This window comes from Eptatretus burgeri, chromosome 11 (genome assembly GCF_056783735.1).
Source record: "Eptatretus burgeri isolate ZD-2024b chromosome 11, Ebu_testis_v1, whole genome shotgun sequence".
In the NCBI taxonomy this organism is placed as follows: Eukaryota; Metazoa; Chordata; class Myxini; order Myxiniformes; family Myxinidae; genus Eptatretus; species Eptatretus burgeri.
In genome coordinates this window covers 89,540,974-89,566,499 of record NC_140971.1, presented here as the reverse complement: position 1 = coordinate 89,566,499, position 25,526 = coordinate 89,540,974, and the positions used below count along the sequence as shown (strand labels likewise).

At 44.3% G+C, this 25,526-nt stretch overlaps 1 protein-coding gene across 3 annotated transcripts in view; it reads right to left on the bottom strand.

Moving 5' to 3' along the window:
• Nucleotides 1–25,526, bottom strand: part of LOC147017592 (uncharacterized) — a 79,591-nt gene that overhangs the window by 42,091 nt on the left and 11,974 nt on the right. For 2 of the 3 annotated variants that reach the window (XM_085847330.1, XM_085847329.1), the window contains exons 4-14: nt 24,684–24,845; nt 23,319–23,408; nt 19,626–19,754; nt 17,478–17,639; nt 16,218–16,346; nt 15,271–15,366; nt 14,064–14,112; nt 9,345–9,410; nt 2,724–2,789; nt 1,922–1,945; nt 929–994 (exon numbers count right to left, since the gene is read on the bottom strand). In XM_085847330.1, the coding sequence (XP_085703456.1) occupies nt 929–994; nt 1,922–1,945; nt 2,724–2,789; nt 9,345–9,410; nt 14,064–14,112; nt 15,271–15,366; nt 16,218–16,346; nt 17,478–17,639; nt 19,626–19,754; nt 23,319–23,408; nt 24,684–24,845 (1,039 nt within the window). The remainder of the gene's footprint in view (nt 1–928; nt 995–1,921; nt 1,946–2,723; nt 2,790–9,344; nt 9,411–14,063; nt 14,113–15,270; nt 15,367–16,217; nt 16,347–17,477; nt 17,640–19,625; nt 19,755–23,318; nt 23,409–24,683; nt 24,846–25,526) is intronic. The other variant, XM_085847331.1, reaches the window with a different exon arrangement.

Here is a 25,526-nt window from a genome sequence, read left to right as displayed (position 1 = left end):
AGTACATCATAAAGGACAAAAACAAGCACGAATAACTTATTAAACAAGTCAGATAAGGTGGTGGTGTAGCCAATGAGTCAACGGCCGGAAACTTCTGGAATTATCTTACATATATACGACTTTTACAAACTTTATTTTACTTCAATTTCGTTCTTTCCATCAACACTATGTCGGGATAAGATGTTCGATGAACTCTCTGGTTTACAATTGAACTGTGCCCTGTTATCCTCATGGTGTCCATTCATTCGCTTCTTACCCTTGGACAATGTGCTGTGAATTGAGCAATGAGTGCATTTCCTGACATATTATGCCACGTCTTTGGATGATATTCATGTTTATGCAAATCAGAACAGTGTTAACAAATATCAAAATTGGAAATGGGTGTCTGATGTCGATTTCAGGAGAGACGAAAAAATATGCAAAATGAAAAATGAAAGTAACAAATCCTCCGATATTGCACCATCAGTTCACCGATGTGAATGCCCCACATGCACCCCCGTCAATGTTGAAACATTCTTCCTTCCAACATTCTTCCAGAAAACCTCTCCTGGTTAAACATTGAAAATCCAACTCTTTCATTTGTTCGCTTCGGTCGAGGGAACCACCTTCCAGAGGCTCCCCCCCCCCCCCACACAAATTCCTACATGGCTTCAGGCATGCAGTGTACTTTCAATTGCTAACCCACTATCCCACCATCAACTCAATCTTGCTCTTCCATGAGCTTCAATCTTGTCGAGAAAAAAACGATTATGTCACATATTTTTCAGCTTTTCCCATGAAATCACCCAAGATGACAAACTGCTGTTCGAAGAATTTTGTGAATCAATGATGATCTGAATTAGAATCTGTGGGGATTTTACACAAAATTAACAAAATTAAAGCTCTTTGGGGAAACAGGAAACAAAAAGTTTTCCTTTTGACCACAAACCTTCTGGCTCAGCACTCTTCAAACAGGTGACTTCCACCAGGTCTGGAACTCTGATCGTTTTATCCTCTGTGGAACAATGAAAAATTTGCAGAACAAAGTCAATGTCATTTGTGAAAACTTCATCTGCTTTGACAAATGAAAATGTTTGAAGGTAAATAAATTGTACTCTGATGAATATGACAAATTCCAATGTCGGAAAGATACTTTTCAAAGAAAATTATTTTAAATGATGGTACAACATGACGTACACCCACTTCAGACAAGGAAAGAAAATTTCATGTGTTTTCAGTTGACAGCAATCATCTCAGAATGTTTGTGTTGAAGAGACACAGCAAAGAAACAAACAAGGAAATTAGTTGAAACACGAATGACACATGATTGTTCAGAGGATATTTTATCGAAGATGTAAAGCAACGATCTCTGTCAAGTCTTTAGTTTCTCGTTTTGTGATAAACCATCAGGGAACGACGAGGAATTTTGCGTTGATGTCGTTCTTATATTGATTAGAAAGAAAACCAAACTCGTCAAACCCAAATGTTGGACATAATTTAAAAGTGGTAATGAAAAATTACGCTCTGTGTTGGCCAAAATCAGACAATAGCGTAAAATCAGTGGCTATTACAAGAAAATACTTGGAACTTCACCACAGGAGGGGGCCAAGGCATCCATGGCGACACAATAATGCCAACATCTGAGTATTCTCTCATTCCCACAAGTTGCAGATACCAATCCAACTCATGTTTCAAAAAACAATCCACCAACTCCATTGTCACGACACTGCAGGGTGACCATTTATGCATTCACCACACTGATTGAAAGACTTCTGCCTCACTCCTCTCTTTTTTACACTGAGCACGTAAAACGGAAAGCGAGGTGAAGCAATTAGTTCACTTCTCTCTGTCCGTCCATCCATTTACAAACATCAGTTTATGATCGAGGAACAACTAAATTTCAATTGAATGATATATTTTGAACACGAATCGGAAAACGAACCTGAAGTTTTGCAGTGTTTTGGCTCTGAATTTGTCCCGATCGCGCATGCACAGGGAGAGGCAAGACAGAGTAAAAATATTATCTCACTCGTCTGACAGTCAAACAAATTTGAAAATAATTCCAATCAGGAACTTTACAGTTTTAAGGGATGGCATAAAGGACAAAAACAAGCACGAAAAACCAATTTAATATGTCAGATAAGGTGGTGGCTTAGCCACCGAGTTAACGGCGGTAAACTTCCGGAATTAACTTTTTTATATATGACCTTCATAAACCGTATTGTATTTCAATTGAATTTTATACTTGAACATTGTGTGGGGGTATGATGTTCTACCACCTCTCTGGTTTACTATTGAACTGTGCCCCATTATCCGCTTGCTGTCCATTCATGAGCTTCTTCCTCTTGGACATTGTGCTGTGAATTGAGCAATGAGAGTATTTCCTGACATGTTCTGCCATGTCTGTTGATGATATTCATGTTTATGTAAATCCCTCAGTCATTCCAACATGACTTCAAGCAGGCAGTGTACTTCAATTGTTAACCCGATATCCAAACACAAACTCAACCTTGCTCTTCCATGATCTTCAATCTTGTAGAGAAAAAAACGATTATGTCACATATCTTTTAGCTTTTTCCATGAAATCACAAAAGAGGATGAACATCGTGTTGGAAGAATTTTGTGAAAGTATTTATCAATGATGATCTGAGTTAGAATCTGCAGAGATTTTACACAAAATTAACAATGTAAAGCGCTTTGGGGAAAAAGAAAGGAAACGAAATGTTTTTCTTTCGACCACAAACCTTCTGGCTCAGCAATCTCCAAACAGGTTACTTCCACAAGGTCTGGAACTTTGACTGTTGTATCCTCTGTGGAACAATGAAAAATTTGTAGAACAAAGTCAGACAATGTCATTTGTGAAAACTTCATCTGCTTTGAGAAATGAAAATGTTTGAAGGAAAATAAATTGGAGTCTGATGAATATAACAAATTAAACAATATCTGAAAGATACTTTTCAAAGAAAATTATTTTAAACGATAGAACAACACGATGTACACTCCCTTCAGACAAGGAAAGAATATTTCACGTGTTTTCAGTTGACGGCAATCATCTCAGAATGTTTGTGTTGAAGAGACACAGCAAATTAACAAACAAGAAAATTCATTGAAACACGAGTGACAAGTGATTGTACAGTGAATATTTTATTGAAGATGTAAAGCAACGATCTCTTTCAAGTCTTTAGTTTCTCATTTTGTGATAAACCCTCAGGGAACGACTTGGAATTTTGCAAAGATGTAATTCTTACATTGATGAGGAAAAAAACTAAACTCATCAAACCCAAATGTTGCATATCATTTAGCAAGAGGTAATGAAAAATTACGCTCTGTGTTGGCCGAAATCAGATGATAGCATAAAATCAGTGGCGATTACAAGGAAATACTTGTAACTTCACCACAGGAGGGGGCCAAGACATCCATCATGTCGACACAATAATGATGACAATATATGAGTATTCTCTCATTCCCACAAGTTGCAGATACCTATGCAACTCATGTTTTAAAAAAACAATCCACCAACTCCATTGTCACTAGAGAACATTGTACTTTACGGTACTTCTACATATCGACGGTCCCCTGTGCCAATGCGCATGCGCAGCCTGAGCCGGAGCCAGGGATGTTGTGGGCGTTTCAACCTGTTCAATACTTGTTTGATTATATTGTCGTTCCACGCTAATAAAGTGGTCGAACAAATTGAACTCTGTTCTTATTTATAATCAAACAACTTGATGCAGACGAGTAAAGATCGTCGGTGCTGAGGAGGACACGACTGGGTGAAAACGGACCACGAGAACGTTGACAGTGAGTTTGGATTTCTCGGGTACTGTACCCAATCTTCGCCCCCAGGACACTGTACACACGTGTGCATCACCGAAAATAGAACGTTTACTCCAGAATAACTGTTCCTATGGCGCCGGTGGAAGCAGAGTGCCAGATCGAGGGTTGTGACTATATGGCTACACACGCAGAGGCGGCAGTGGTGGCGGCCATGTTGAGTATACACGCCACTGTGCACGTCGCCGCCCACAGGGCGGCGAGCTCGAATGCCAAGATGGAGAAACTCAAGCGTCCCTCCATAGCACTGGCCGGAACGGGCGAGGCCTGGTCGTACTTCATAACCCGCTGGAGCGAATACAAAACAGGTACTAAGCTTGTCGGACCCGACATAGTCGCGCAGCTACTGGAGTGCTGTGAGGAGGAGCTGAGAAAGGACCTCACTCGCGCGGCGGGTAGGAGCCTCGTGGGCAGCGATGAAGAAGACGTCCTCGCCGCCATGAAGGCACTCGCCGTCCGGACGGAGAACACGATGGTAGCTCGAGTGGCCCTGTCTAACATGTGGCAGGGACACGAGGAGCCCGTCCGGTCGTTCCACGCCCGCATCAAGGGGCAGGCGGACACGTGCAAGTATGAAATGAAGTGCACCAAGGCGGGGTGCTATCAGGTCAACGACTTCACGGAAGAGATATTGCGCAACGTGGTTGCCCGTGGCATCGCGGACCAAGCAATACAACTTGACCTACTCGGTGAGAAGAACCAGGACATGCCATTAAAGGACATGATAGAGTATATCGAGGCCAAAGAGTCTGGAAAACGCTCGGCATCGCGCCTGCTTGACACTCAGAGCACGGACGCGATCAGTAGTTCGTATCGGCGGGGAAAGCAACAGGACGTCCGCGCCAGAGTAGGAGCCAGGCCGGAAAAACGGAAGGCCAAGCCCGAAGGAGTATGCATCGACTGCGGCGAGGTGGTCCACGGCAAAACGCCTCAATGGCGCGCCAGACACGCCGAGTGCCCCGGATACGGTAAAAAGTGCTGGAAGTGTGACCGCCAGAATCACCTCGACAAGGCGTGCCTGGGCGGCCGATCGGCAAGACCCCCATCTAAGGAGACCGACGGGATGTACGACGAGCAGACGGCAGCCTTCGTCGAGCTATGCACGGTCACCATGGCCAGCACAGAGGACGAAATGCGCGCGCTTCCCCTCGCTCACCACCTGTACGATGATATGTGCGATAAGTGGATGAAACGCATATCCGACCCGCAGCCATACGTCAACCTCACTCTCACCAACAAGCGCGAGGATTACAAAGCGCTGGGTTTTAACCTCCTGAAACACACCCGCGCGGTAACCCTACCCGCTATGGCAGACACGGGGTGCCAGAGCTGCCTGATCGGCATTAAAGTCGTCCAACAAATGGGCCTGAGTACTGAGGACCTCATACCTGTATCCATGACCATGAAGGCCGCAAACAACAAAGGAATTCGTATCCTCGGAGCCGTGGTAGTCAGATTCGCCGGTAACAGTGACGACGCTCGGAGATTGGAGACGCGCCAAATCGCGTACGTGACGGACTCTTCAGACCGCATATTCCTCTCCCGCGCGGCCTGCATGGACCTGGGAATGATCTCGGACAGATTCCCGACACTCGGAGAGGTGAATCTGACGACCTCGGAATTGTGCGACTGCCCGCGACGCGCGGAGCCGCCGACCAAGCCGACCGCACTCCCCATGCCAGCGACCGAGGCCAACAGAGAGGCACTACAGTCACATTTACTCAGGATGTATGCTCAGAGCACATTCAACACGTGCCCACACCAGCCACTACCGAGAATGACCGGCCCGCCACTACGTCTTATGCTCAGTGAGAACGCGACACCGGTTGCCCATCACACTCCCATCTCCGTGGCCATACATTGGCAAGATGAGGTAAAAGCAGGCCTCGACCAGGACGTTCGGCTCGGCGTGTTGGAGGAAGTACCCGTCGCCACGCCGGTGACATGGTGTCACCGCATGGTAATTTGCGCGAAAAAGAATGGCAAGCCGCGATGCACCGTCGACTTTCAGGCCTTGAACAAGCATGCGTTCCGCGAGACCCACCACACCCAATCCCCGTTCCACCAGGCGAGACGCGTACCTAACGGGAAGCGCAAGACAGTATTCGATGCATGGAACGGTTACCATAGCGTCCGCCTACACGAGGACGACCGCCACAAGACGACCTTCATCACTCCATGTGGGCGCTACCGGTACCTATCTGCCCCACAAGGGTATATGGCATCGGGGGACGGTTACTCACGACGATACGATGAGATCGTCGCGGACATTGGTAACAAGACCAAGTGCGTAGATGACACGCTACTATGGTCAGACACGATTGAGGGGAGCTACTTCCAGGCGGTCCAATGGCTGGATATATGCGGCCGGAATGGAATCATCCTCAACCCGGAGAAGTTTGTCTTCAGCGCACCCACGGTGGACTTCGCGGGCTTCACCATCACCATGACCTACGTGCGACCGTGCAGCCGCTACCTGGAAGCAATCCATGATTTCCCACAACCGCGTAACATCACCGACGTCAGATCGTGGTTCGGGCTTGTCAACCAGGTGGCATACGCCTTTAGTATGGCCGAATGAATGCAGCCATTCCGGAAGCTCCTGAAAAGTGGAGAACGCTTCCAGTGGTCCATGGAGTTAGAGGACATATTCTGCGAGTCGAAAGACGTGATCGTACAAGAAATCGAACACGGTGTCCGCATATTTGACAAAACTAAGCAAACATGCATCGCCACAGACTGGTCGAAGGAGGGAATCGGATTCTGGTTGCTTCAAAAGCACTGCCGATGCGTGCCAGTTAGACCATTCTGCTGCACTGATGGATGGAAAATAACCCTGGTCGGCAGCAGATTTACACACGCGGCAGAATCCAGATACGCGCCCATAGAGGGCGAGGCTCTCGCAGTCGCGGACGCCTTGGACAAGGCGCGCTACTTCGTACTGGGCTGCGAGAACCTGATCGTTGCGGTAGACCACAAACCACTGCTGAAACTCCTTTCGGACAGAGCACTTGACGACATACCCAACCCCCGCCTCAGGAACCTCAAGGAGAAGACCCTGCGTTATCGCTTCCGCATCATACATATCCCGGGCATGAAGAACAAGGCGGCAGATGCCATGTCGCGCAGGCCGGTCGGCACCACGCGACCTCCACTCATGAACCTTCCAGATGACAATGCCACCATAGCGACCCACCTCCAACCAAGCACGCACACCGACGTCCTGTCTCTCCTACGCCAAACTGAGCCGGAGTATGACGACGACGTCGAGGAGGACAACCTGGCATGGTGCGCCGCGGGCCTCGAATCATTGCGATCAGTAACATGGGATCGCGTCAGGGAAGCCACCAGCAGCGATGGCGATATGCACATATTGGAGGGAATGACAATGAACGGCATCCCCGATTCAAAAATCGAGATGCCAGAGACAATTCGCGACTATCACCAGTACCGCGAGAACATTACATCGACAGATGGAGTGATCCTATACAAGGACTGAGTAGTCATACCACCCTCACTCCGCGGCGATGTGCTGAGCGCCCTACACGCTGCCCACCAGGGCGTATCAATGATGACCGCTCGCGCAGAATCCTCTGTATTCTGGCCAGGCATGTCGGCCGACATCAGCGCCACTCGGAAAAACTGCGAACACTGCCACCGGATGGCACCATCACAGCCTGGAGCGCCACCAACAAAACCTATCCCGGTCGTTTACCCCTTTCAGGCAGTGTGCTCGGACTTCTTTGTACACAGGGGTGCACACTACCTTGTGACAGTGGACAGATACTCGAACTGGCCGATCATCTCAAAGTCGACGGGTGGCGCCGCCGGACTCATAAACCACTTACGTCGCGCCTTCGTGACGTACGGGACACCAGAAGAGCTCGCGTCGGATGGGGGACCGGAGTTCACCTCCACCGAGACCAGGTCATTCCTGCACAGATGGGGCGTACACCACCGCTTGTCATCGGTGGCCTTCCCTCACAGCAACTGTCGCGCGGAGATTGGAGTGAAGACAATGAAACGACTTATCACGGACAACACCAGCCCGCAGGGAGAACTTGACACTGACGCTGTGCAGAGAGCGATACTTCAATATCGTAACACGCCTGACCCTGACACGAAGATCTCCCCGGCAATGTGTGTCTTCGGCCGCCAGATACGCGATTTCATCCCAATTATCCCCGGGAAGTACAGACCGCACGACACTTGGCATGAGACCCTGAAAGCGAGGGAGGAGGCCCTCCGCAAACGGCATATCCGCACAGCCGACACCTGGGCAGAACACACCAAACGCCTTCCGCCACTTGCTGTAGGGGACCTAGTCCGCGTACAGAACCAGACAGGATTCCACCCAAAAAAATGGGACAAGACAGGCAGTATCGTGGAGGTACGCCAACACGACCAATACGTGATCAAGATCGACGGCTCGGGCAGAGTCACACTTCGGAACAGGAAATTCCTGCGCAAGTTTAGCCCAGTTCGCAATGACCAGCTGCCACTCCGGTCTATCTATGATGATCTAGCAACCCGCATCACTGTACCTGCACCCGTTGTAACACCGCAACTGCCTGACCTCGACAGCGAACCCGTGACATCTGCGACGCCAACGGGGCCCACGCCGGCACTGACGTCAGTATGCACACCCCGGCGCAAGACGACACCCGTTTCAGACATGCCAGCAGCACCAGGACGAGGCACACCGAGGCACGCGATCCTTCAGACGCCACCATCGGCCCCTGAAACCCCGAGATCCCCATCCCCACTGGGGCCCGATGTGACACCACCAGCACCAGCAATAGGTCAACGCCGATCCACCAGAGCGACCAGCGTGCCTGCCTGGCACAAGGACTACTCCATGGAATAGTCACACGATGGGCGATATAAACTTTTGTTCATTCATTAAACTTAATATTTTCTCAGCCTTTATCTATTAACATAATAAAGACTCGGAGGGAGATAGAGAACATTGTACTTTACGGTACTTCTACATATCGACGGTCCCCTGTGCCAGTGCGCATGCGCAGCCTGAGCCGGAGCCAGGGATGTTGTGGGCGTTTCAACCTGTTCAATGCTTGTTTGATTATTGTTGTTCCACGCTAATAAAGTGGTCGAACAAATTGAACTCTGTTTTTATTTAGTCACGACCATTGCAGGGCGACCATTTATGCATTCACCACTCTGATTGAAAAACTTCTGCCGCACTCCTGTCCCGACTCCTCTCCTTTTTACCCCGAGCACACGAAACGGAAAGTGGGGACAAGCAATTGGTTCAGTTCTCTCTGTCCATCCATCCATCCATCCACAAACGCCAGTTTATGATCGAGGAACAACTTAATTTCAAGTGAATTATATATTTTGAACACAAATCGGATAACGAACCTGTAGTTTAGCAGTACTTTTGGCTCTGATAAAGTTTTTATCAATGATGATCTGAGTTAGAATCTGCAGAGATTTTACACAACATTGACAATATTAAAGCTCTTTGGGGAAAAAGAAAGGAAATGAAAGTTTTCCTTTCAACCACAAACCTTCTGGCTCAGCATTCTCCAAACAGGTTACTTCCACCGGGTCTGGAACTTTGATCGTTGTGTCCTCTGTGGAACAATGAAAAAGTTGTAGAACAAAGACAGTCATTTGTGAAAAGGTAAATAAATTGGAGTCTGATGAAAATGACAAATTAAACGAGAAGGGCACTCAGAAGGAGTACCTCTGCCACGCAATGCCTGCTCCACGAGAACATTTCAGGCCCAGTACATTTTTGAACAAGAAAAAGAGTAATCAGAGATTGCAGACCCTCGCCAGGACTTCTTTTGAGTGGTGTATTTTATTATAGGTGTTTGGGTAAATCAAATATGGCTGCCAAACCATGTGACCTAATTACATCATATGTGTGAACCTTTTGTTCCTCATAGACAGGTCGGCAAACATTTAAAGTTTCGTCTCAATCTGTTGAGCCATTTCAGAGAATAAGAATTTTGAAGTTAAAATAACAAAACAATACGCCTGCTGAATCACGTGACCGATGCCATCTTCAAAAAAAATTCTCTGGAGCATTTTATCCATCGATGACCCTCAAAAATTTTCATACTGATCTGATGTGGTGTTCCACATATGCAAAGATGACATCATAATGAAGGCACCAATGAAATGAAAAAAAATCACTCATTCCCCATGACAAGTACTTGCTATGTGCCAAGTTTCAATTTTTTTCCTTGGTGCAGTTTCAGAGATACAGCGGTCCAAGGATTTCTGATTTTCCAATATGGCTGCCACACCACGTAACCTATGACAACATAATTATCAATAAAACATTCCACATGAGTCGTCGCACCAATGGCGAAAATTTTGTCTCAATCCAACAAGCACTTGCAGAGAAAAACACAAAAGTTCTGTGCGGACAAACAAACAGACAGAGAGGCAGACAGACAGACCCAAATGCAGTACCCTCTCTCCTTTGGCGAGGGTAAATATCACGCTATACAGTACGATATCGTTTTTGGCCGTATCTCTCAATGGTGAAGAATCACTGAAAAATTATCAGATCCGGATCCGGATTCGGATTTTCACCAATATTGAATCAATTCTTCCTTGTCACACACCTAACCTGTCCACCAAGTTTCAACTGAATCTATCCACAACTTTTTGAGATATCACGCTTTTTATCATTTTTGACACGATCTCTTAATGGTGAAGAATCACTTTTAAAAATTGGAGGAGCCGGATCCAGATCCAGATCTTCACCAAAATCTAATCAATTCATCCTTGTCATACACTCAACCTGTCCACAACTTTTTGAGATATCTTGCACACAAACAAACAAATGAAATTGCTCGTTGAGCAAGGAATTGCTGGAATAACTTTGTCATATCTCCATGATCTCTGAAAAAACAAAAACCTGGAAATCAATTTGGTTCTTATAAGTCAATAGTGCTACTGTTTAATGAGTTATATCACTTAGTTTGGTCATGATCATAATGTGGAAGTTAATCGGACTTGAAATGGTGTTTTTATGGCAATTTGAAATTTTTGACCCGACCCCCCTGACATTCGACCCCTGACCACGAAGAAGGGTGTTGGTGTGACACCCCAATGAGACATATGGTGGATGCAGAATTGGAAGATGCACATTTTGGATTTGGTTTAAAGTCGATATGACCATTTTAGCGGACGTTATTGCGAAAATAAGAATTTCGGTTTTTTGGTGACCTTGACCTTTGACCGAGATTCACCAAAAACGACAAGTGTCTAAGTTGGACCATGGCCGACGTCTGTATCCAGTTTGGTCATGATCGCTGAAATGGTGTGGCTGCTACAGGGTAAACAAACACACAAACAAATGGACAGACAGACAGCCACACAGAATGACACACACAACCAACCAACATAATTGCCGAAATCCGAAGAATTCCGGCAATTAACAAGACAGAAAGGGGTGAAAACCTAACCTTCTTCTCCTTCGGTGGTGGAGCGAACAACATCTGAAAGATATTTCAAACAAACTAAATGAAGGCTGGATGCATTTGACAGTAAATGTCCAAGATATCTGGGGAACCTCCATTGGTACAACACATCACAGAGACGCCGCTTCACCACGAAATCAAACAGCCACTAGCCTGGTCCCAGCTGGCGATGCCTCTGTTAATATGGACACTTTTGTCGCAAGCTGGCACATGTATTACACCACCCAGTGTATCATTTCAATCCAACCCTTGCAGGCTGGGTCACCCTCGGGATCTTCCCCCCCCCACAAAGATGGGCTGAGACAATCATACAGGTTCTAATTGCAGCCAACAGAACCCCGATCCTTGCACCTCAACTCATTCCAAACCAGAAAGGTTGGAGTATATTATCCTGGAAGCATCCACACTGAGCCTTCAGCAAAGCCCCTAAGTGAAGTCAAGTCAACATCTTCGGCAAAATGTGCTTTTGCCGATCTTGGTAAAGACACCATTTAACTTCAGTGGTTGTGATGAATGCTATCATGAATTGGACAAAAGTGTGAAGTCGGGAATGAGTGGGATGAGTTTGGATGAAAAAGGCATTGCGAATGGACTCAATCTTCATGCATATTGATTATTGAATGATTTTCATGAAAACAAAAATTGCAAGCTTTGGGCTTGATGAGCTTTATATTTCATGTGAGTGCAATTTTATCCAAATTTTAAGCCAAACACAAAGTAGTTTGCCTTAGGTTGAAAAGGCGGGGGGTGGGTACTAGTGGGGCAACTTAGCATAACAATTGTGCATTTTGTGAGGAAAGCACCAAATTTGGCACACGAGTAGCCTAACATATCATGAACAGATTTGGATATTGGGCCATCTCAAATTCAGCCGCTGATGGCTGTGGCAGCCATTTTCCACTGCCATCAAAATTTTGAGATGGCCCAATATCCAAATCTGTTCATCATATGATTGGCTACTAGTATGCCAAATTTGGTGCTTTCCTCACAAAATACACAATTGTTATGCTATATTTAGCGAAGTTGCCCCACTATACAGAAATAACAAATTTGGGCAATCATCCCGTGGCCTTTTATCACCAATAAAAGAACTATCCAAACAGAACACCTTGAGCTTGTCTCTGCTTCGCTCCATGATTCTTCCTTGGACACACTTCCATCTTTACCACAAATTTACAATTTTGGTGTAAATCAATTTTTTTGTGCTTATTTTCATTCTGTCTCCTCACCGAGAGTGAAATAAATATTAAATGTGTTCATCCTATTTAATTACCTGAAGCAAAATTACGTTAATGGGTCAGTGTCTGCAGTGAGAATTTAAGGCCTTAACATCATTTCTGTTCATGTTGTTTGGAAGAATCTCGACATGTATTAAGAACATGTGAAAGGGATAATTGTCTGCTGTATGGCCCATGCGAGAGAGTATCCTCATCTATTTTGGACAAGAGAGATTAAGGATGTATTGCCATGTGTCTCTCGTATTGAACAGGGCAGGGAGGGGCAAAGTGCAAGAGAGGGTCCAGAACTGCTCCACATCGACGCCTCCCACCCACCCCCCCCCCACCCCTCCTCCTCCTCCTCCTCCTCTCAATCACCGTCTGGAAAGAGAAGGAGGTACCAGCCTCAGACTGTCCAATCCCCCACTTCCCTCCAGGTCTTCAAGCAGGTGGTCTAACATCTCAATCGACATTCCAACAAATAATTATTTCTACCCAATTTGAGCACACCTTACCCAATCCTCTCCCTTCCTGTTTCCTGTTTTCTCCCTTCTCTCTCTCTTATCCTGTTCATTCATTTCCCTGTTTCTTCTGTCCAACTGCATGTGGGTCAAACTGCCCAAGTATTAATTTGTTGCTTTCATAAATGCTATCACCTCACTCTTCTATCAGTCTGTTCATTTGAACTCGCCGAAGCGAGTGGATAGACAAAGGCATGTTCATAAATCGAACGCACCCTCACACTGGCAGAAAGTGCATGTTGTGCAAGTTATGGAGAAAAGTAGATATTCAATTCTAATAATTTAGTGTGCAGCCTGTGACTGCAAGTTACATCATTGCTGGGAGTGCAGCTGTTCCACTGATGCAGTGCCCCCTGTTTTCAGTCAGCTTGTACTCATTTTGCTGACCTCAGAAGGCTGACAGTCTGAATCAACCCACCTGGGATTATTTGACAGCACGACAGGGGCTCAAACTCAGGACCCTCAGATGTTAAGCCAGCCACCTCACCATCACCAGGCTCGAAATTAAATAACAATAAAATACCACCCGTCAGACATCTAACGCTTGCACGACATGATCAATAATGTAATATGAACATCATAATAGTTTATCATTGTAAAAGTACCAAGAACATGCAAAATCATGTTTCCAAATACCTCCAGTTTCATAAATGCAGTTATTTTTACACTTTGTTTATATTCACACCAAAACCTTGAATCGATCTCCTGCACTCATAAGGTGCATTATTCGGGGATGTAGGGGGGTGTGAAAATGGGAAGGGTGCTCTTTAAAATTTACCAGACGAGACGTATAAAGAAGAAGCACGATTCACTCTTCATTCAACATTTCGGCCTAGCCGAAACGTATTTTAACGTGGCAAGCAGAACTCACTTGAGCAGCGGGAGGAGCATCACCCCCACCCCCCCCCGCCCTCCCCCAACCGCACGGAATTCCACCAACCTACAGGCCTGTTATTCATTGCCTTATATTGTACAATAATTACAAGATAGGATTGTCATGTTTTTCCATTTGCAGTGAAAGGTACATTACAACAAAGTATTTTTCTGACCTTTGTAATCAGACAATTCATCCTCTGTGCTTCCACGGTTGATTGCAGCCTGTGGTAGAATTTTTAAAAAGGAAAATATTTAATCAGAACAATTGTACATCTTCGCCAGCAATAGACATGACAGAAATAAACTGGAACAGCACTTAGTGGAGTGCATACCTCCACCAGGTAGAACAGTTTGCATTTTCTATCCCACTGAGAGGGGATGGATTGGGAGGATACACTGCAGAGGGAATTGATGAGGCACCACCATAACTTCAAGGAATTAGAATGGTTAATTGGTTATCTTTGACATCAGAAAGGTTATGTTTTCTGGCTTGCCCAAGGATGGACACAGTTGTTGCAAGCCACACCCTGAAAATTTACGTCAGGCAAAATAGCCTTGCATGTTCAAAAGTGAGCTGCTCGACTGGAATGGCTTCCCCACAAGATTTAGTGTACTATTTGCAAGAGGATGTATTGCTGCACCATAAAAAGATGCATCAGCATCAGCGAGACACACACACACACACACACACACACACACACACACACACACACACACACACACACACACACACACACACACACACACCGCTTTTGTGACAATATTATCAGATTGAATAAATGTCAGATTCTGTGTCAATGGCAGCCCAATCATTTTGGCAAACACCAGAATGTAGTCCCTGCCAGTTGTCCTGTGCAAACAGCCATCTTCTGTGGCATTGAGGTTGCTACCTCCCAATAGCTAGACAGATACAGGCTTTGACAAGAACAGGGTCAGAGGAGCCAAATTGGGAGAGAAGCCAAGATGGGCAGAGGAGTGAATATGGGGAGAGGGGTGAAGATGGGGAGAGGAGTGAATATGGGCAGAGAAGGATCAGGAGAGGATGGACGTAAAGTGTGTCATGACCAGGTTGAGGAAGAAGGATAGACGATGCAGAAATTCATGTTGTGAAGTATATAAATCCATTTGAATATCCTTACTGGCAAATGCAATGAGATGTGCCTGACGTTTGACTACCTGCTCTTCCTTGAAGCACCTGAGCTTTGAACTTGGACTAATGATCAAAACTGAAGTTGCATCTCATATCCTTTGGTACTAAACATTCTCCTATCAACGATACTTTGAAAAAATGCATTCTTTATCTTTTCCGCTGATGTAGACTGACACTCAAGCATTCACAGAGAACAGCATTGTGATGCGTTTTGATCAAAATCTACATACCATTGCCAGCTTTTTGTCAGCATTGAATAAACTTTGGGTGGACCTTTTGGCATGAGATTTTAATATCTCATTCAACTGCTTCATGTACGTTTCCAGCTGCAAAACAAAGTCTTATGTAAACGAATGGCAAAGCAAAGTTGATGATCATCATCACAAATTGTCTCAATAATTCAGCTTAGAATCTTGAAAGATTATTTATAAGCGATAACCTTGTGGTGGGAAAAGAAATGTGTATAAAACTGCGAACATTATGCACTGCTTTCACACACCTGGTGGTGTCATGGTTGGAATGTACGCTCCAAATCAGGGAGTTTGATGGTTCAAATCAAGTAAGAGTAACACTAAAAATTTATAAAATGGTACGTGCTGCTTTCTTCCTCGGCAATAAACATTTAAAAAAGGTAGAGGACGGACAACTATAGGTTGGCAATCAAAGCACAGGCTTTGATGGACCTCATGGCCTCCTCCTGCATTGAAGTTACTCGTAAGTGGGAACTCATATCATTGTTGTTGTTGTTGTTGTTGTCGTCACTACAACAGTGATTGTAAGACTGCAGTTGGTGGAACTGTTTTGGAATCCTCCACTTTTGTTTCATCTTTGTGGTGTAAATAACACCAACAGATATTAGGATTCAACATGCTCATATTTTGTGAACCTTTGAGTTGCCTTCTTTGGTGTTCCTACCTGAGCACAGAGGTCATGATGTGTGGCCCCAGGTTCAAATCCAATATACTCTCTTTGACCATTGCCTGTCCATGTACTTGACGTCATAGTTAAGGAAGAAGCGCACCTGAGCCTTCATGATTGTTCAATTAAAAGCAAAAATACAACATGATAGTAAAATACTTACACAGAAACAAGATTTTGCAAGAAATAAATGCAAGTTTAAAAAGGTATTTACTCATCTCATTCAACAGTCTGGCTCTCTCATGCCCTTTCACTTTACCTTGACATGGTTTTCCTTGATGTCCTCATCAATGTTTAAAGCCTTTCCTTTGATTCCAATGTCTATGTTTGGAAGGGCCTCTTTTTTCAAAGCCTCCTTCCGTCTTGACATCACCAAATGGGAAAAATTCTGGAATGTAAACAAGCTTTACGTGAACCAACAACACCTCATTGTTCAGTGGCAATAAAAACTGTTTACTTGGGCATTATATTCAAACAAAAACCGGTAGGGGTGGAAGGGAAACACACGATTATGACACAGGGTTATATCTTCAACACTATATTGATGAAATAGACCATCGTGTATTTTTGTTTGACTGACAGCGTGTTGGAAAGACGGAATCATTGTCAATTGCACTTCGGAGCTGAAGACAGCCGGTCACATGGCACGAACTATGTGAATTTGTTCGCAGTAAAGAAGCTGCTGCCCGGTGAGCAACCACATTCTGAGACAGCAAGCTATGTAAATCTGGGGTCGAGAAACTACATGAAGACAAGACGAATGGTTAAGACAGGGATTTTGAATTTTGCCAGGATGCCGGTGACAACTCGCTACTCTTCACGAAAATATCATGGAATCTTTAACGTGCACAAAATGATCGCAGCAGGCAGGACACCCAGTTTAACGTCCATGCGAGGGACGGAGCACACAATGATGCCTCGCCCTGCTTGCGAAACACCAGGATGACATTTCATAGCTGGGATGATAAAACATCATCACAGAAGTGGTAAACAATGGTTACGTCATTCCCACTTCAGGTAGATGGATAACCTTAACAACTAAATCTACAGTTTCTGAATTCAGAAAGGGCGCTGACAAAAACTCACAGCTCTGTAATTAAAGATACCCTGGGATCATATTTATCCAACACCGCATGCTAATTCACAAATCCCCAGGTTAACATCCGTCGAAGGGACGGTACATCAACCCAGAATCAAACCCAGAAAAGACAATACAAAGATCAGTGTGCAAACTCAGCAGAACTATTTTGAACTGTCAATTAACAGCGAACAGGATATTAATAATCATATGAACAAGCGAACACAGAATACAAGTTAAGAACAAACAGTTTAGTCTGACAAATTCATTTTCCAATAAACTATCCAAAATAATTATTCTCTCCACAAGTGTAATGTGCAAATCCCAATAAGGGGCCTCACAAGGCAGAAGAAGTTCATCCTATAATACATGAAGATATCTCCAAGAGTGCAAAGAGAAAACAATTTTCTTCACTTTCAGAGCAAATAATAAAAGGAATACCTGTCTCCCTTTACTGCAGGTCATGTCACTTGAATCCAAGTTCACCTTCGAGATGCCAGACTTTTGCAACAGCTGTTTAGAAACCAATTCATTTCTGGATGCTTCCACATCCTTTACAACCGCTGAATTTTTCTCCCTCACACAGCCTTTGGTGAGAGCATGCTGTTGGAACATTAACAACATGATTAAACTGGTGTAGAAATCAAGGAAGCTGAATTAAAAAGTTATCATCTGGGATACCAATAATTATCATCACACTGCAAATACAGATGTGTGACGGCGTGTCGAGAAATAATGCCTCCTATTCTTTTTTCCAAAAGAGGGAAAGATATTTTAATGAAACAAACACTGATTTGAACATTAATATTTATTCTAATATGGTGTATATTTATTACTCAACATAATCACGACTGCGGTCCGCACATTTCTCTCAACATTCAAATAGTTTTGTGAAGGTGTCATGATGGAACCATGCATCCTCCTGAGGAAAGCAGCGCTTCAAAACGGCCTTGACATCATCGGAAGATGAAAATGTTCTCCACGAAGGTTTTCCTCCATTGACCCTCTCTTATTCAGTCATCCAAACTCTCACATGCAGTCAGTCATCTCAACTCTCACATGCAGTCAGTCATCCCAACTCTCACATGCAGTCAGTCATACCAACTCTCACCTGCAGTCAGTCATCCCAACTGAACTCTCACATGCAGTCAGTCATGCCAACTCTCACCTGCAGTCAGTCATACCAACTCTCACATGCAGTCATTCATCTCAACTCTCACATGCAGTCAGTCATCCCAACTCTCAAATGCAGTCAGTCATACCAACTGAACTCTCACATGCAGTCAGTCATACCAACTCTCACCTTCAGTCAGTCATCCCAACTCTCACCTGCAGTCAGACATCCCAACTCTCACCTGCAGTCATCTCATCTCCAGTCAGTCATCACAGATCATTGTGAAAGACATCAATTGTCTTTGTCTCGCTGTTCCCCTTAGATCCTCTGTCATATAGTGAACCTGCTGCCCTGTCATTTCTCTCCTCCATGAACCGAGATTTCAGTGCAACACTGGAACGGCACTCGGTAGAGCACATCCCTCTGCCAGACTGAAAAATTTACGTTTTGTATCCCACTGATGGGCTGGATCTGAACCAAAATCGAATCGGCTTGATCTTGTCACCAAACCAACTCATCCACCTAATTTTGTCAAACTCATCCACAACCTTTTGAGATATCCTGATATCTACATAAATCAATTTTAATATCTCATTCAACCGCTTCATGTACGTTTCCAGCTGCAAAACAAAGTCTTATGTAAACGAATGGCAAAGCAAAGTTGATGATCATCATCACAAATTGTCTCAATAATTCAGCTTAGAATCTTGAAAGATTATTTATAAGCGATAACCTTGTGGTGGGAAAAGAAATGTGTATAAAACTGCGAACATTATGCACTGCTTTCACACACCTGGTGGTGTCATGGTTGGAATGTACGCTCCAAATCAGGGAGTTTGATGGTTCAAATCAAGTAAGAGTAACACTAAAAATTTATAAAATGGTACGTGCTGCTTTCTTCCTCGGCAATAAACATTTAAAAAAGGTAGAGGACGGACAACTATAGGTTGGCAATCAAAGCACAGGCTTTGATGGACCTCATGGCCTCCTCCTGCATTGAAGTTACTCGTAAGTGGGAACTCATATCATTGTTGTTGTTGTTGTTGTTGTTGTTGTCGTCACTACAACAGTGATTGTAAGACTGCAGTTGGTGGAACTGTTTTGGAATCCTCCACTTTTGTTTCATCTTTGTGGTGTAAATAACACCAACAGATCTTAGGATTCAACATGCTCATATTTTGTGAACCTTTGAGTTGCCTTCTTTGGTGTTCCTACCTGAGCAGAGGTCATGATGTGTGGCCCCAGGTTCAAATCCAATATACTCTCTTTGACCATTGCCTGTCCATGTACTTGACGTCATAGTTAAGGAAGAAGCGCACCTGAGCCTTCATGATTGTTCAATTAAAAGCAAAAATACAACATGATAGTAAAATACTTACACAGAAACAAGATTTTGCAAGAAATAAATGCAAGTTTAAAAAGGTATTTACTCATCTCATTCAACAGTCTGGCTCTCTCATGCGTTTTCACTTTACCTTGACATGGTTTTCCTTGATGTCCTCATCAATGTTTAAAGCCTTTCCTTTGATTCTCATGTCGATGTTTGGAAGGGCCTTTTTTTTCAAAGCCTCCTTCCGTCTTGACATCACCAAATGGGAAAAATTCTGGAATGTAAACAAGCTTTACGTGAACCAACAACACCTCATTGTTCAGTGGCAATAAAAACTGTTCACTTGGGCATTATATTGTATGTAGATATCCTGATATCTACATAAATCAAATTAGGATGGTGTTCGCACAGGCATGATGGGCTGAATACACTCCACCTGTGTCTCATTTCCTTGTTGTTCAGTCCACTGTATAGCTTTTGGCCCCATCTCTCAATTTTAGAAATGCAGCCTTCGTTGACCTTTTGACCTCAACAATAATTATTGGTGGTTGGATTCAGTGAGCTGAAATGAAAATCCTGTTCAAATTTCACGTCAATCAGATGAAAATTGACAATTTTAGATATTTGGCCGATGCTGACCTTTTGGCCGAAGTTAACCTTATGGCATCTTTTGGCCGATGTTATCCTTATGGGACGGACCCTACAATCTCCAAAAGTTCCAAAACAATCGGCTGAGCAGTTTTGGCAGTCAGAAAGCGAACAGACAAACAAACAAACCGAACAGATCAACATACCTGGCAAAAACATTTTTTTTCAAAATTAACAAACAAACAGACAGGGGTGAAAACAACCTCCATCGACCTCTGGTTGTGGGGGTAAACATTGTATTACTGAGTCCTGTTTCTACACTGCAGCTCCCATAAACACAAGGTGTTAAAAATTTAAGTGAATCATGCCTAAAGAATAGAGTTGATGGTGAGATTCATGCCATGATGGGTTGGAAGGTTTGTGCAAACAATCACATGACTTAGATGAAAACAAATGCATGAATGAGAATTGCTGTCTCCAGGTCTGTATGGAGACTGCAGATTGTCAGAGTCGCTATGCTTTTCTGGTGAGCACAGTGAAAAATAAAAACATGATCCCAAATCAAAACGACAATGAAGTCCATGGCACGCCATTGCAAATGCGAAATCACTACACTTCCCATCGAAAGAAGTTGAAAGATGGCAAAAAGTTCCACCAGGAATGACCCGACATCGAATTACCTCAACCACCGAAGGTGAAGGAGGTGATGTTTTCACCACTTTCTGTCTGTTTGTGTGCAGGATATCTCAAAACGTGGTCGACGGATCCGGATGAAATTTTATAGACAGGTTGGGTGCGTGACAAGCACGAATTGATTCGATTTTGGTGAAGATCCGGATCCAGATCCGGCGACGAGAATTTTACAAGTGATTCTTCACCATTGAGAGATCGGGCCAAAAACTATTTATAGCATGAAATTTCAAAAATGAATTGTGCCTGATATGTTCTGAAAAAAAATGTATTGTGCCTGTAGGCATGACATGGCTGAGGTATGCGCTCCACCGATTGCTCTTTTAGTTTCTTTTTTCCTGTTTTGATCCCTATGATCTCAAGTCCTCACTACCTGGAGCATGACAAAGGGGTCAAATCCAAAAAAAAATCGTTGTCTTTCATGCGTCCCCCATGTTGATTGCATATACAAAATTGCATCTAAAAATGTGCCCGGAATTGCATTTTTTTGGTATTTTACCTTTTGTTCCACCCGAAGGGGGTGGACCAAAGTGACTGCTTCACACCTTCTTGCCATGTGGCAAGGGGTGATCATAACTACCAACTTTGGAGAATTTCTGCACAACCGTTTAGGAGCACATGGCATGACAGACGAACATAAAAACATAAAGGTTCATTCATTGAAGACGCTGCCAGCTGTTCAGAACTGCATCGCCGTCTGTGAATCCTTCATCTCCAAAGCTTCCAATTCTGAGCCTCCATTTCGAGTTCTTGGATTCTTTTCTGATTCGGCCTTTCCTTCATCACATCCTTCCATCTTGTCTCTGGAGCTGGCTCTCCAATTTTACCCCATTGTTGACACAGGCACAGACCACGTCAGACTGCTCTTCGGCAAGCTGACAACTTCCTCTGTCCAGCTTTCATCCGCACTTCCTTGTTGGTTACTCTCTGCATCCAGTGAATCCCAAGTATTCATCTCAGGCACCCAGGATCAAAATCAATCAGTCTGCTTTTACCCTACTTCGCCCAAGTCCAACTTTCCGACCTATACAGCTCAACACAGAGATTGCTGCATTGTGTAACCTCATCTTGGTTTGCAGGCTCTTCAATTCTTCATCTCCACTTTGATTCTGCCTTGTCCCCACAATCCACTTCAAACCAAATTTCTCACTTTCATCACTGATCCTTCCGTGGCGAGTTGGAAGTTCTGTAATTGTCACAGTCTGCAACACCACATCTTCTGCATCTCCCAAGTCCCACAGTTTCTGATTTTCATCTGGATTCCTTTCCATACTTCGCTTTCTCGATCAACGACAGGGATACCTCACTTTACATCGAGGATGCGTTCTTGAAATAAGTGACTTAAATTGAATCAATTTTTCCATAAGAAATACATCAATGGAATAAGGCTGGGTGGGGGATGTCGTAATTGTCAGCTGTCATATTACCTTTGTGGCATAAACAGAGATAATATAAACACTCATTCCAACAGATATTTTAACAGTAAAAAGTTGAAATAATTTTATCAAAGTGAATCCCATAGACTATGCACGCTCCTTTTAACACAATGTCACTAATCTCTCAACGTACCCACGAAAGGTTAACCGTCTCGAATCCACTATGTTCCATCCCATCGCCAACACTCCCATATAATACTAATCGAATCTCCAATTTCATTGAACTAATGCTAATCCTTCCCCCATGAGGCTATTGCTACTGTACTCCCAATAAGGCACAAATTTACGAGTGCCCCATGTGGGTTCCAAACCTTTTCTTTCTTTCCTCTTCTCGACTGGGATTGCCCCACAATACGGAGAATCCAGCCGTGTTCGTCATGCTTATTGCTCCTCCCGCTTTCTGCACACGGTCGCTCCATGCAGTCTTTCTCATACCACGAACACGCACAAGCATTCTCGCATCATTCCTCACACCAATTACACACACGAGCAGTCTTGAGGCCTTTCTCACAACAATTACGCACACGAGCAGTCTTGAGGCCTTTCCACACTGACTCTTTCACTGCTTGAGCCCTGGAGTACACCGGTGCCCCCCCCCCCAACCTCTCCTCGCACACTGGTTCCCATGGGATCAACATCAAAACAAAACCCATTCACAATTTAAAAATTTCCAATCGTCCACAGACAGGCAGTTTGCACTCACCAGAACCAAAACTAGTTAACTTTCTCAATAGTCTGCATTCGGATGGTTCCCTGACATGGATCATTTTCAACCTCTGTCACGCCGGGCCACACATGCCGAGCCTCACTGTGTGAGCATGGATTCCAAATTCATGAATTGCATTGCCATTGGTAGTTTGAGGTGGAAATATAAATTTCCATGTTTTCGGTGGACAATAATAAAGACTATGAACATCAGCCATTTAGGCACAGTATCTTCACTAAAATTGAATTAATTTGTCCTCATTACACACCCAAACTGTACACCAAGTTTTCTTCAAATCCTCCATATCTTTATGAGATATCCTGCTCACACACAACCAAACAAACAGAAAGACCGGGAGTGAAAACACAACTTCCATCCACCTTCGGTGGCAGAGGTTAAAATGGTAGTTTTAACTCACCTTAGTTCCTCCACATTTTCGTGCATTGAACACGTTCACCCTCTTCACGTAATCGTTATACTTGTTATATTCAGCTAACGAACAAGTGACCTGAAATGAAAGAGGTTTCAAAACTGTCAGGGAATGTGCACATTTACTCTAAATTCATATTGCAACACTTACGCCGAATATTGTTGCATTCTCCGTGAAACTATTATGGGAGAGTGATGTCACTAATCAGCTCAGCAACGTTCACACATTTACCTTCATGGAACGACTACCCAGAGTGTCAACAGTGACCCGTGAACATCTGGGGCTCCACCAACCATTGTGGAAAAGCCGTCTGGCTGGCCAGAACCAAAAATGTCCATTATTGACTGGAAATCATGACATAAAGTCACGAAAAGGGAGAGACTCCTCCTTGTCGGCTGAGACCGAAGTCGATGCAACCACACCGAGCAGCCAGTATGTGTGCCAAAACGAATAAAGAATGCACCTTCACAAGTGAAGAAGATCGCAACATCACCAGGAGACAGAGCTTGAAACAAGCAAAAATCTGAAGAAGTGCTGTCTGCCCCCAAAACCAAACAAGAAATGAGCTCCAGACTAATACAATGAGGAAAACTGGAGGATACAGGAGGGGGAGAACATCATCGACTGGAAAGCGTATTCTGCGCAAGAAGCACGGAAGATTGATTAAAAGGGTGAACGTTTCATGGACTATTAACTGAAGGAGTCTGATCAAAGTTTTCCAAATGGATTCTCTGGGACTAATCCCAAATTTAACCCTGTGGAGGTTCAAACACAATGTGTGGGAGGCACACATGTGGGGAGCAGACACTTCCCCACAGGGCGCAGGCTTCAATACCTTACACTGTCACGTTTATGAACCCCACACAAAATCAGCTTCACCACTGTCGGGCAAAAGGCGGCCATGCCGGGGGAATAGAGCCTGTGAATGACCAATGAGGTATTCCAACCACAAACTGTTAGCGAGCGGTGTTCTGTTGATCCATGATTTAGCATGATCTCAACCACGTCGGCAACTTCGTAAGATTATCTTTATTTTATTCCTCTCCCAGTCTATCCGATGAAGCCCGAACGCAACGTGGCAAAATGCTGTGAAACAAACACGAATATCGCTCTTCGAAATAATAATTTATCGGGACAAGTCCACATTAAAGAACGCATCTTCGGGATGCCGAATATAAATGCACAAAAAATAAACATACTGTAAATCAAATGTAAGCACACAATAAGAACAACACAATAGAACAATCGCATCTAAAGCCGATAAACATTACACATCCAAAAATCTGGAAATGTAAACTGCAATTCACATGAAGTCAAAGCACATTCCTGTTGGTGTAGGGAATATCATCCCACCTTGTTATCACTTGTTATGTAGCCTTCCTTTTTCAAAAATTTCATCCGTTGTGGATGCTGAATGTAGTCCTCGAGAGATTTATCATGCAGCTTGTTATATTCCGGCTTGAACAAGTACATGTGAGGATCCTCAAGGTTGAATCCTTTTGAAGGCTTGTAGAGCTGCAAAGAGTGGAAGAAGAACAGTTAACATTATTGAAATTTTGTGGACAGGTTCAGTGCTCACTCCTTTTCCTTCCTGTGAATTATTTTCACACTCATGTAATGCATCAGTGAGATTTTGTCACCCATTTCCTTTCTCCTCTGTATTGTTATCTCCTTCATGAGTCTCAACTTATATATTTAAAGGTGTTTCGAGACACACACACACACACACACACACACACACACACACACACACACACACACACACACACACACACACACACACACACACACACACACCAAACCATTCCTTTATGCGGGGGTTACATTTCTCGGAACCCCTGTGTGAAAAGTAACACCAAGTTCCGGTCAGGACAAGTCAGCTCTGAGATCATGTGCCGGAGCATTGCTTCGCTCCGTCCACTTTCCACTGGCACTCCAGAGCCTCAGTCTGGCCATCCCCCAGGCAGATGCCTGGCCCATCCCCATCTCCTTGAGATGACGATCAACCTGCTGCAACCACGAGGCACATGGTCAGCCCACTGTCCTCATCCACTCACGATGCTCCCTCGCTAAGAGAACCTAGTGAGCAGGATCAGCATCAGGAAAACGAGCCACATGTCCATACAGCCGCAACTGACGCTCACAGACTATGCAAGTAACAAATCTCATTTGAATCTCTCTCAGCAACCACTCATT